The 12051-nt window shown below is 58.1% G+C and overlaps 1 protein-coding gene across 6 annotated transcripts; it reads right to left on the minus strand.

Annotated features, from left to right (window-relative positions):
• Positions 1 to 203: 203 nt before the first annotated feature.
• Positions 204 to 11955, minus strand: SYTL1 (synaptotagmin like 1). 6 transcript variants are annotated; one of them, XM_005544292.5, is made up of 15 exons: positions 11827 to 11955; positions 8454 to 8682; positions 6425 to 6573; positions 6117 to 6189; positions 5985 to 6030; positions 4648 to 4720; positions 4302 to 4402; positions 4035 to 4148; positions 3667 to 3827; positions 3314 to 3410; positions 2866 to 3024; positions 2484 to 2562; positions 2274 to 2373; positions 640 to 845; positions 204 to 422 (listed from the first exon to the last, which is right to left on the minus strand). In XM_005544292.5, the coding sequence occupies exons 2-15, from the start codon at positions 8642 to 8644 to the stop codon at positions 283 to 285; spliced, it is 1689 nt and encodes a 562-aa protein (XP_005544349.2). In that variant the 5' UTR covers positions 8645 to 8682; positions 11827 to 11955; the 3' UTR covers positions 204 to 282. The 6 variants fall into 6 exon arrangements, 4 of the variants coding, with proteins under 4 accessions (XP_005544349.2, XP_065382885.1, XP_065382883.1 ...); XM_065526813.2 differs by having other exon boundaries at positions 6322 to 6573; XM_065526811.2 differs by lacking the exon at positions 11827 to 11955 and adding an exon at positions 10657 to 10774.
• Between the last annotated feature and the right edge of the window lie 96 nt (positions 11956 to 12051).

The raw sequence follows: 12051 nt of genomic DNA on the forward strand, positions 1-12051 counted from the left end.
GGTCTTGAACTCTTGGGCTCAAGTGATGCTTCTGCCTCAGCCTCCCAAAGCATTGGGATTACAGGTGTGAAACACTGTGCCTGGCTTCTCTGAAGTCTTTGTGGCGGAGTCTAAAGTTCCTTAATCTGGCCCCTCTTACTTCCCTGGCTCTTTCCTGCAATCACTTTTCTTCCTCCCTGCCCCAGCAGACACCAGCCTTTTACTGCCCTTAGAGCAGACTTTATTGACTTTAGCCAAGGGCAGGCCCTGAGATGGGGGTCCAGAGAGAGAGGCTTGGTCGGGCTACGTCCTGGGGGCCAGGTTGGTTCTGAGGGGTAGAAGGCCATCCACCCACTCGCATGGCTGCTCCAGGAGGGCCTGCCACAGCCGCTTCTCCTCTGGTGTGGAATCCATCCAGGGCACCTGCAGCCCATAGCTGCTGCCTGGATGTGGGTGGGCAGGGGTTGAGGGCATGATCACATTGGACACCTTGGGGCCCCCAAACACATAATCTGCCTGGTCCCAGATTATGCACTGTCCCCCATTATCACCCTCAGTTCTCAGTAGATATCAAAGCTCAGGAAAGGACAGAGAGGTATCCAGGGCCACATGCTGAGCCCCCATCTCCCAGGGCCTGTCTCAGGGAGCTACCCCACTTACCGGTGCCCAGGCTGAGGCGTGTGCCCCCCAGCTGGCGGCTGGCCAGGGCCCCATGGTCCCAGAGGGAGAGCTCAGCACAAGCCTGGCGCAGGTCGGCAGGCCCAAAGCCATCGTACACCATGGTGTGGTTGAACACAGGTCTGAGGCTGCGTCGCACAACCCTTGTACGCTGGCGGCTGGCCCGGCTGTCATCAGGCAGCACGAAGCTGTGCGGGAGGTGGCCTGGCATCAGGTGACCACCCCTCACACTCCCTAGAGTCATCCAGTCACCATGTCCCCTGGCTCCTGCCTGCCTGACCTCAGACCCTCACTGCCCTGGGACCTTTGCAGCAGCCTCCTCTCAGGTCTCCTGGCTTTAAAAGTTACAACTCCTGGCTGGGCACAGTGGCTCACACCTATAATCCCAGCACTTTGGGAGGCTGAGGTGGGTGGATCACCTGAGGTCAGAAGTTCGAGACCAGCCTGGTCAACATGGTGAAACCCCATCTCTACTAAAAACACAAAAATTAGCTGGGTACGGTGGCGTGCACCTGTAATCCCACCTACTCGGGAGGCTGAGGCAGGAGAATCGCTTGAGCCCAGGAAACTGAGGCTGCAGTGAGCTGAGATCGTGCCACTGCACTCCAGCCTAGGCAACAGAGCGAGACTGCGTCTTAAAAAAAATAATACTAAAGAAAAAATTACAACTCCTATTCACAGGGCTGCCGAGCGATGTCTCTGAAATGCAATTCTGCTACTCTCGCTGGCTCAGTGACTTTCATTATCTCCCTGTTGCTCCACCACCACCCCTCCTCAAGCAGTTTCCAAGGTTTTTCTTTCTTTCTTCCTTTCTTGTTTTTTTGAGACAGAGTCTCGCTCTGTTTTGCCCAGGCTGGGGTGCAGTGGCATGGTCTTGGCTTACTGCAGCCTTCCAGGTTCCAGTGATTCTCTCGCCTCAGTCTCTCAAGTAGCTGGGATTACAGGTGCCCGCCACCACGCCTGGCTAATTTTTTGTACTTTTAGTAGAGATGGGGTGTCACCATGTTGGTCAGGCTGTTCTAGAAATCCTGACCTCAAGTGATCCACCTGCCTCAGCCTCTCAGAGTGCTGGGATTACAGGCGTGAGCCACCATGCCTGGCCTGTTTCCAAGGTTTTCAAAGCCTGGGAACCCCCTCTTCAAAATACAGTGTTGCTCAGAAGTACAATACCTGAAATAAAGAACGCCTCTGGCTGCATCAGGGTGGACACCCAGAAGTGATCTGCCCACGGCCATTTCACTCTCTAAGGGTGGGGGCAGCACCTGGAGGCACCCCTAGAAGTCCCCTGGAAGCTTACTTTGAAGACCACTGAACTGTAAGTTCCAGGCCAAGCCCCACAGCCTGACCTCTCAGGTTCTCTGTGGAAGGACCCCTGCAGCCCTCAGCCTCAGCTTTTCAACAAGTCCTACAGGCGGCAGTCACACTGAAATGCAGCTCCTCAAAGGTGTCCTCAACTTTCCTGACTCCAGGCCTTTGCTCAAACCATCCCCTTCACCCCTGCTCAGTGGGGAAAGCCATGGCTGAATGATCAAGGGTTGATTAGTAGGGGTTTCTCGAGGTTGGGCACTCCACTGCAGTCAAAAGAAAGGGAAGCCCCGAGGGCCAGCACTCCTCACCATTGTACGTAAGTGTCCAGGGATCCTGCCCGCAGTGGCAGGAGGTCCCGAGCCTCCTTCACCCAGAAGTGCAGCTCCCCGCTCGGGGGCAGTCCAGCGCCTGCGGAGAGGCTCGGCTCAGGCCCGCAAGTCCACCACCCCTAAACCCAGGGACAGGAGTCTCCTGCTTTTCAGGGCGTGTCCAGCTTGGCCTCTCCGGCTATCACTCACCCTCGGAGCCGGCGGGGACGTACTTGAGGGACAGGGCGAGTAGCCCGCGGCTCGGAAGGTCGTCGGGAGAGAGTGGGACCTGCGAGAGGTGGGCTTGTCGTGGAGCAGGGGCTAATGGAAAGGGGTCTCAGGAGGGTGGGGTCTGCAGACCCGGAAGGGGTGCGGTTAGCAGAAACGGCGGGGCCTGCAGGGCGGAACCTAGGGGTCCCAGTGCCCTCATGGAAGGGGCCGTGGCAGGCCGGCTCCACCTGGGGCCGTGAGGTTAAGAGGTTGAGGGGAGGCTCTGTCGAAGGAGGGGTCTGAGGGGGCTGCGGGAGAGCCTGGTGGGGTAAATGCAGGAGACCCGAGCCGCAGGTCTCCCCACGCGGCCTGGCTGCCTCACCCGGGGCTGCAGGGGGAGCCAGGTGGGCTCAGAGCCCCAGTCCCACGTGTCCAAGGGCACTTCAGCTTCACCCAGAAAGATGTTGCGACCCAGGCTTTCGCGGTGCCACACGGACAGGCTCAGCACGCGGCCCTGCAGCTCGGCCTGCGGGACGGAGTACTGGGGACAGGAGGTGCACTTTAGCGGAGCACTGCTGGTGGCCCGCGTAGATGCTGCGCGAGTTGGCTGGGGCGGGTCCTACCGCGTTCCTACCGTGAAGGAATTCTGGGGAGCCCCGAAGGGCATTAATGGGGGCCTGGACTATCACCACGCCCACCACAAGGCTGACACACTGGAGAACGAGTTAATAGCACCCCCGCCGATCCTCCAGGCTGCCCTTGCCACCTCGCCCCGCAGGAAGGGGCGTCCTGTTCATTAACGGGGAACCGCACCGTGGTCCCAGCCTCACCCGGAGAGTCTCGTTGAAAACCGGATTCAGATTCCGTTTCTTCACTGCCGTCTTGCGCTTGCTCTGCTTATCCGGGAGGAGGTAGCTTTTGACGTAGCTGGGAAGGTGAGAACCCGAGGTGAGGAGGGGCCCTCCCAGAGTCTTCTCCCCTGCCTGTGGGCTCCCCCAGCCACCACCCTGAACACATGCCAGGCCTCGTGCTAAGCGCTTTACAGGGATTGTCTCAATCCCACACCTCCCAATAACGCTGTTGTTCCCATTTTGAACATGAGAACGAGGAGGCCGGCCGAGACCCTGTGAATGGTGGGCTGGGCTGTGACAGCCGCGCCCCGCTTGGCCGACCGGGCACTCACGGGTCTGAGCGGCGGCGTCGGGCGGCGGCCAGGCCCTGGCACTGGATCACGTGCACGCGCAGCTCGGAGGCACCCGGCTCGTAGTGCAGCGCGAAGTGCACGGAGCCGCGGACCTGCACCGCCTCCGCCTCGCCGGACAGGCTCATCTGGCTGCCGCTCAGCTGCGGACGGGATTGGGTGGGAGTCAGGGCCGCTCGCAGGGCTCACGTCGGGGCCGGGGGCAGCGCGGAGGCTTCAGACCGGAGTTATGGGTGGTAGGCCAGGGGGCTGCAGCGTTGGGTCCCGCGGCGAGGGAGGGGCAGGCAGGGGCTACGCGTCGGAACGTGTCCACCTCCCCGGCCGCCCGGGTCCCCTCCCTCCCGCCTCACCGTGGAGGAGTTAAGGCTGGACACCGAGGAGCTGCTACTGAGCATGCGGTCGAGTGAGGGGTCCGGCCCCGGGGCCTCCTCCCCGTTCTCCAGGATCTGGGACTCGGCCTTGGTCTGCAGAGGGGGCAATTGACGGGGCGCCCCTTCTTTCCCCGCCCCTGCCCGGAGCGCCCTGGGTCGCGGGCGGCTCGCAGCCCTGGGCAGGAGCGCTCCCCGCCCGGAATCCGCTCCGGATCTTGAGAGCAGCCGCGGGCCACTCCCGCCTACCTGGGCTTGCGGGGGCCGCGGCTCCTGCCCTCCCCTCCACGCGGGCTCCAGCTCCGGGTCCGCCTTCTCGGCACAGACCAGCAGGTCTCCTTGGCCAGGGTCTGGGGTGGGGCATGAGACGCTAAGCAAGCCCTCTCCTGCCCGCCCCTGAACGAATTTGGAGGAACTGGTTTACAACCCCAGCGAGCTGCAGATTCAGGCCCCGGTGCTGCCCTGGGATCGTCCCCACCTCCGAGGCAGGGTGGGAGTGGGGGTGAGGAGGGTGAACGCAGGTGGTTGGGGCCCTTTAGAGCTGCCTCTGACCCCTGAAACCTCTCTGTGCTCCCCAACAGGCGCTCCCACTCACCTTCCTGGGCCTGGGACGCCTCCTCAGGATCTGAACCCTTTAGCGGGACAGAAGGCGATGGGAAATCAGGTTCCTGAAGGAAGGAAGGGATAGAGGTCACAGTGTGGGGGCTGGTGAAGAAGGAGTCAAAGGTCATATTGGGGTCAGAGGTCACAGACTCCAGCCAGCTACCCCAGTTTCAGGTTTAGGGCAGCCCACGGGGCAGGGCTGGCAGCAAGCTGCAGGAGCGGTGGGACCGGGGCTTCACAGCCCACCCCGCAGGGCTTGTGCCGCCTGACTCCCTGCTCCCATTGGTGAGAGCATTGGTACCTGAGTCCTGCACCTCTGCCAGGCCAGGCCAGTCCCAGTCCCTCCACACTCCTTTTTTTTTTTTTTTTTTTTTTTTTTCTTTAATTGAGAGGGAGTTTCACTCTTGTTGCTCAGCCTGAAGTGCAATGGCGCGATCTTGGCTCACCGCAACCTCCACCTCCCAGGTTCAAGCGATTCTCCTGCTTCAGCCTCCTGAGTAGCTGGGATTGCAGGTTATGCACCACCATGCACGGCTAATTTTGTATTTTTAGTAGAGACGGGGTTTCTCCATGTTGGTCAGGCTGGTCTCGAGCTCCCGACCTCAGGTGATCCACCCGTCTCAGCCTCCCCTACAGACGTGAGCCACTGTGCCCGGCCTTTTTTTGAGACGGAATCTCGCTCTGTCACCCAGGCTGGAGTGCAGTGGCTGGATCTCAGCTCACTGCAAGCTCCGCCTCCCGGGTTTCCGCCATTCTCCTGCCTCAGCCTCCAAAGTAGCTGGGTCTACAGGCGCCCACCACCTCGCCCGGCTAGTTTTTGTATTTTTTAGTAGAGACGGGGTTTCACCGTGTTAGCCAGGATGGTCTCGATCTCGATCTCCTGACTTTGTGATCCGCCCGTCTCAGCCTCCCAAAGTGCTGGGATTACAGGCTTGAGCCACCGCACCCGGCCCTTTTTTTTTTTTTTAATTTTATTTTTTATAGAGATGGGGGGCATTTTGCTATGTTGCCCAGGCTGGCCTTGAACTCCTCAGCTCAAGCGATCCTCCTGCATCAGCCTCCCAAAATGCTGGGATTACAGGCATGAGCCACTGCGCCTGGCCCCACTTCACCCCTTAATAGCCAGATTCAGAAGTTCCCTTAGAGGCTGGATCCATACCACTGTTCACCACTGTTCCACCCAGGAGATGATGAGGTGCAGACACGGCAAGGGACATGTCCAGGGTCTCCCCATTCCCAGGCTGGGGCTCTTTTCCCCCCTGCCCCCCCCCCACATTCCACCTTCCCTCCAGGGACACTGTACTGACTTGCTGGTTCATTCACTCTTACCTCAGTCTCCCTGAGCCTCTCCTGAGGGGCCTCATCAATGGTGAGCCTAGGAGTAGGAAGAGGACGCTCTCAGAGGGAGGGACCCTGGTTACTGGTGGGCACCATCTCCCTCTTCCCGAGACCCCTCCTCACCTGGGTTCTGGCCCCTCTTCCTTCTCTTTCACAGCAGCCTCAGCCTCCCCGTCGCTGCTTGGAGCCTGGTCTCCTGGGCGCAGGTGAGAAGTTCTGTGAGCCCCCATGCTCAGGAAGCCTGGCTGTGACTCGAGAGAGGCCCTGGGAGATGCCCACCCGCCCCACGCCCACAGAGGAACATTGCCCACTCAAAGACACACAGTACCAAGGGCAGTCAGGACTGGAGCCCCGGTGGTCCTCTCTCCCTGTCCACATACAGACAGCGCCCTGGACGGCACATGGCTTGCCCTGCCCCGAAGATCTCTCACCCCTGGCGCTCTTCTTCCTGCGCATAGAGGCTCGGACAAGGTCAGAGCCGAAGTGGGCATTGTGGTGCCGCTGGGAGCGTGCTTCCTGGAACCAGTCCCCTGTCAGGATCTTCAGCTGCCCAGGGTCTGCCAGTGAGGCCCGGAGCTTGCTGGAGGAAGGGGGAAGGTGTGGCTGTCATGACTCACTCAAGCAACATTCCACCACCCACATGGTACCAGGCTTGGGACCAGGGGCCAGGGACCCAACAGCAAATCAGACTTGATCTGTGCTGTGGAGGAGCTCGGGCTGCTGGGGAGACAAGTACACTATAGTGAACCGGATGATGTGATAGAAATAAGAAGAGCCAGCTCTGCCTGGGAGAATCCGGGAGGGTTTCCCAGAGGAGGTGACATTTGAATTGCCTTTATTTATTTATTTACTTAATTATTTTGAGATGGGGTCTCCCTCTATGCCCAGGCTGGAGTGCTGTGGCGCAATCTCAGCTCACTGCAACCTTCACCTCCCAGGCTCAAGTGATCCTCCCACTTCAGCCTCCCGAGTAGCTGGGACTACAGGCGCGTGCCACCTTGCTCAGCTAATTTTTTTTATTTTGTTTTGTAGAGACGGGGCTTTTCAATGTTGCCCAGGCTAGTCTCTAACTCCTGGACTCAAGCGATCCACCTGCCTCAGCCTCCCAAAATGTTGTAAACCACTGTGCCCAGTCTTGAATTTCTTCTTAAAAGACAAATTGGAATTCTCCAGGTAGAGAAGGATAATAGTTATTACACTTTTTATTTTATTATTATTTTTTGAGATAGGGTCTTGCTCTGTTGCCCTGGCTGGAGTGCAGTGGCATGATCATGGCTCATTGCAGCCTGACCTCCTGGGTTCAAGCAATCCTCTCACCTCAGCTGCCTAAATAGCTGGGACTACAGGCACATACCACCACACCAGGCTAATTTTTTTATATTTTGTAGAAATAGGGTCTCACTGTGTTGTCCAGGCTGGTCTTGAATTCCTGGGCTCAAGCAATCCTCCCGTCTCAGCCTCTCAAAGTGCTGGGATTACAGGAGTCGCCACTATCCCTGGCCAATTCCTCTTAAATCAGTGAAGTAGGACTCCTTAGCCCCATTTTATAGACAAGGAGCATGGTGCTCAAGGAGGTCAGGTGAGTTGCCAAGGCTACAAATCTAGGAAGTATCTGTCCCCAAACATTGCTTGTAACACCCATGCTCTTCCACCACCGTGCTCTTCCAGTACCAGCATAGGCATAGAAGTGAAGTGTGGGTTCAGGGACTGGGGAGCACCTGAGTGGCTGGAGGGGTCACTTTGTGTCTGTGTGTTGGGTGGGGGTTATGGTGGAAGAGGAGATGGTGGGGGCTGGCAAGGACCGACCAGGGAGGCCCAGTGGACCATGCCTAGGAGCTTGTCCTTGACACTGGGGAGCCAGGAGAAGTTTCAGCGGGGACATTAAGGACAGATCTGGCCAGGCACGGTGGCTCGCATCTGTAATCCCAGCACTTTGGGAGGCCGAGGCGGGTGGATCATCTGAGGTCAGGGGTTTGAGACCAGCCTGGCCAACATGGTGAAACCTCATCTCTACTGAAAATACAAAAAATTAGCTGGGCGTGGTGGCATGTACCTATAATCCCAGCTACTTGGGAGACTGTGGCAGGAGAATTGCTTGAACCCGGAGGGGCGGAGTTTGCAGTGAGCCAAGATTGTGCCACTTCACTCCAGCCTGGGCGAAAAAATGAAACTCTGTCTCAAAAAAAAATTAAAATTAAAATTAAAAAAGGACAGATCTGGGGAGCATCAGCTGCAGGAGGTGGGCCCAAGAGGCAAGCCTGGAGGCAGAGAGGCTGGCGAGAAAGCTGGTGCAGTCACCCCTGGAGAAGTGATAAGCTGTGAGCTGGCCAAGGCCAGAGGAGACTAAAGGGCGAAACCAAGAACCACGCAGACATCTGACGGCAGTGGTGTCAGTAGGGAGCAGGGTGGGGGCCACTCAAGCCTCTCAATGCTCCCTGGCCAGGGTCTGCCCTGCCTTACCTGACCCGCCCTTCCTCCAGCTGGCGCAGGCGGGCATCTCGTTGGAGGACACCAGCAATGGCCTCCTGCTCCTCCTCTGTCAGGAAGCTGAGGTCCAATAGTCGTTCAGTCTCAGGCTTTGGCCCATGCGCCATGGGGAGGGAGGGCAGAGCCCAAAGCCCCTCTTGAGATGGGTGGCCCCTCTGGGGCATCAGCTGGGGCTGTGCCCCAGCTGGGCACACGTAGCTTCCTGGGGGCAGACCAAGGGTCAGGTCAAGCCCTGCACAAATGCTTGGCACATCCTGGAACCAACAGCCCTTTTCTCCCCAAACACTTGGCCAGGTATGGGTAGGGTGCCACCCCAGGACGGCTGAGCTCAAGGTGGGGTGCCAGGCACTCATGCACACATGCATACACTGGCCCTTGAACGCACTCAGGGACACAGTGGAAGACGCAAGAGACACACATGCACACACCCTGAGGTAGGGCCACACAGAACTGCAGCGATGGAACACACAGACACACGTGCACACGCGGATCCACGTAGGCATAGATATGGCCGCACATGCACATAGACACCTGCATAAAGACAGGCGCATGTACAGCTGTTCCCCCAGAAAGGGCCCTCTACAGACACAGACCTGGACCCGTGCCCACGAGAGACATGCACACACATTCTTTTTTTTTTTTTTTTTTTTTGAGAAGGAGCTTTGCTCTTTTGCCTAGGCTGGAGTACAGTGGCGCGATCTCATCTCACTGCAACCTCCACCCAACGGGTTCAAACAATTCTGCCTCAGCCTCCTGAGTAGCTGGGATTATAGGCACACACCATCACGCCCAGCTAATTTTTGTATTTTTAGTAGAGACGGGGTTTGACCATGTTGACCAGGCTAGCCTGGAACTCCTGATCTTGTGATCCGCCCACCTCGGCCTCCCAAGGTGCTGGGATTACAGATGTGAGCCACCACGCCCAGCCCTACACATGTTCTTAAATCTGCACACAGTGGCCAGGCGTGGTAGCTCACACCTGTAATCCCAACACTTTGGGAGGCCAAAGTGGGCCGATCACCTGAGGTCAGGAGTTTGAGACCAGCCTGGCCAACATGGTGAAACCCCATCTCTACTAAAAATACAAAAATTATGGCCGGGTACAGTGGTTCACCCCTGTAATCCCAGCACTTTGGGAGGCCGAGGCGGGCGGATCATCTGAGGTCAGGAGTTTGAGATCAGCCTGACCAACATGGACAAACCCCATCTCTACTAAAAATATAAAATTAGCTGGGCGTGGTGGTGCATACCTGTAATCCCAGCTACTCGGGAAGCTGAGGTGGGAGAATTGCTAGAACCTGGGAGGCAGAGGTTACGGTGAGCCAAGATCACACCATTGCACTCTAGCCTGGGCAAAAAGAGCGAAACTCCGTCTCCAAAAAAAAAAAAAAAAAAAAGAAAGAAAAGAAAAATTAGCTGGGCTTGGTGGCACATGCCTGTAATTCCAGCTACTTGGGAAGCTGAGGCAGGAGAATCTCTTGAACCCGAGAGGTGGAGGTTGCAGTGAGCTGCGATGGTGCCACTGCACTCCAGCCTGGGCAACAGAGTGAGACTCTGTCTCAAAACAAAAACAAGCAAAAAAACCTGCACACAGCATATGCACACCAACAGGGATGGGCCCACCCGGATGGGTTCACCTAGACAAGAACAAGTCTGGGGACAAATGTGTCCCTCAATAAAGATATACATAAAAATCACACAGACTCTGGCACACACACATTGTCCAGCTATCTGAGTTGTGAGCTCCTTGGAGGCAGGGAGAGGGAGTGACCCTCAAAGCCAGTACTTTGCACACAACAGATGGTTGGTAAAATTTTGATTAATTAAATGCAGAAATATGCCTGCACATACATGGGAATGCACACATACAACCACCCACCTAGACAGACACACACACGCATACACACACACATGCACGCGCACACACACACGTACGTGCACACACACACGCACACACACACACATGCTCACTCCCCTGGGCCAGGAACCTCACAGCCTGGGTCCCCTCCCGCCACCCTTCACCTCCACCCTGCCCTGGCCCACTTGGCCTTCCTGTCTGAGGCAACCTTCTCCTCAGCCCACACCCCCAACTTCCTCCCCTGAGGTAACTGCCGCACACACTCCCACCGAGGCCTCCAACCCAGGGATGCCCCCGCCGCCAGCCCTGCCCTCTTGCCTGGAGCCACCGGGCCCCTCTGCTCTGGCCACACGGTTCTCCCAAGACCAGGGTGGGGTCCCGGCGGTGGAGGCCTAAGCTGGCACAGCAGCCCATGCTCAGGTACCACAGTGACTCCGGAAAGAAAACATTTGCCCAGCGCTGAGGGGCATGTAGACGTGGCAAGGGGCCCATGACTTGGTCAGGGCTGTGTCCTGAGCCCACTGGGCGGCCTCTCCTCTCTTCCCCGCCCCTTCCATGCCAGGGCTCCAGGTGGGGCCGGGACCGGTGGAGGCAGCTTGGCAGGCAGGTCCTGGCTTGTGTCCACCGCCTGCTATGTTCTGTCCCCTCCCAGCTGAGTCAGTGGCCGAGTCCCAGCGATCCCTCCTGACACCCTCAGGAGCTGAAGGCCTCGGCCTGGCTGCCCGGTGTGCATTCGCTCTGTGGATACCTGTGTGCTCCACAACAGCAGTGTCCCTGAACTTCTATGGCCAAGGTGTGGGTCTTGCAAACGCACAGTTCGGGCTCCCCCGTGGATTGGTGTGTGAACCCATGTCCCTCTCTGTGCCCTGGTCCGAGTCTGGTGGGCATGTCTGCGTAGTGTGGGTCTGTGAGCTGTGTAGTTGCTGTGTGAGTGTGTCTTTGTGTCCTGCTGCGGTGTGATGCTGCATGGTGACTATATTGTCTGTGCGGTGTGTTCAGTGACGTTCTAGGTGACAGCGCCATGTGGGGTGTGTGCAGTATGCATTGTGCGTTTCCTCCTGTGCTGTACGTGTGACTGGGCTGTGTGCTGTGGGGTGTCCCCTGGTGCCTTGGGGGCCACCAGGTATGTGTGTCTGAGTGTGGATGGAGGTGGGAGAGGACATTTGGCAGAACTGGGCCTATTTCTGTCCTGCAGGCCTGCCTGAGCTGGGCCATGGGCATCAGCCCAGCCTCCTCAGCAGTTCCCCTCCCTGAAGTCCCCTCTCCTACCAGAGGCAGAATCAAGTGTTTGGTCTTCCCTGCTGTTTTGACACTGTGGGACAGACCCATTGGTCAAGAGGAGGGTCTGTCCATCTGTCCGGCTGTTCCAGTTCCAGACATGCGCCCACCTCCCCCAACCCCAAGGTGCTGGAGGGTGCTCAGGATACCAGGTGGCAGTGCCTGCGTCTCTGGACCCTGGCAGGGGACCCTGGCACCGACATGTGTTACCTGTAGGGGTCCAGTATGGGAGGACACCTTCGCAGGTGACTCCAGCTCCCCTGGCAGCCGAGTTTCAGGGACTGGGAGAAGAGCCGTGAGGGAAGAAGGCTGACTCAACAGGCAGCCCAGCCAGCAGCTGCCCCACACTGAGGAGGAGGAAACACCTCGGCAGGGCCTGATGCAAAACCGGGCCTGGACTCCCAGCGCCCCGGGGTGCGCCCCCGCAGCTGACTG

This window comes from Macaca fascicularis, chromosome 1 (genome assembly GCF_037993035.2).
Source record: "Macaca fascicularis isolate 582-1 chromosome 1, T2T-MFA8v1.1".
In the NCBI taxonomy this organism is placed as follows: Eukaryota; Metazoa; Chordata; class Mammalia; order Primates; family Cercopithecidae; genus Macaca; species Macaca fascicularis.

Coding starts and splice junctions, on each gene's coding strand:
- SYTL1 (XM_005544292.5), bottom strand. CDS start 8,644: ATGCCCCAGAGGGGCCACCCATCTCAAGAGGGGCTTTGGGCTCTGCCC. Junction 4,721..5,984: donor AGAGGCTCAGGGAGACTGAG/GTAAGAGTGAAT, acceptor TCCTTCCTTCAG/GAACCTGATTTCCCATCGCC. Junction 846..2,273: donor CTGGACACTTACGTACAATG/GTGAGGAGTGCT, acceptor CCTCCCGCACAG/CTTCGTGCTGCCTGATGACA.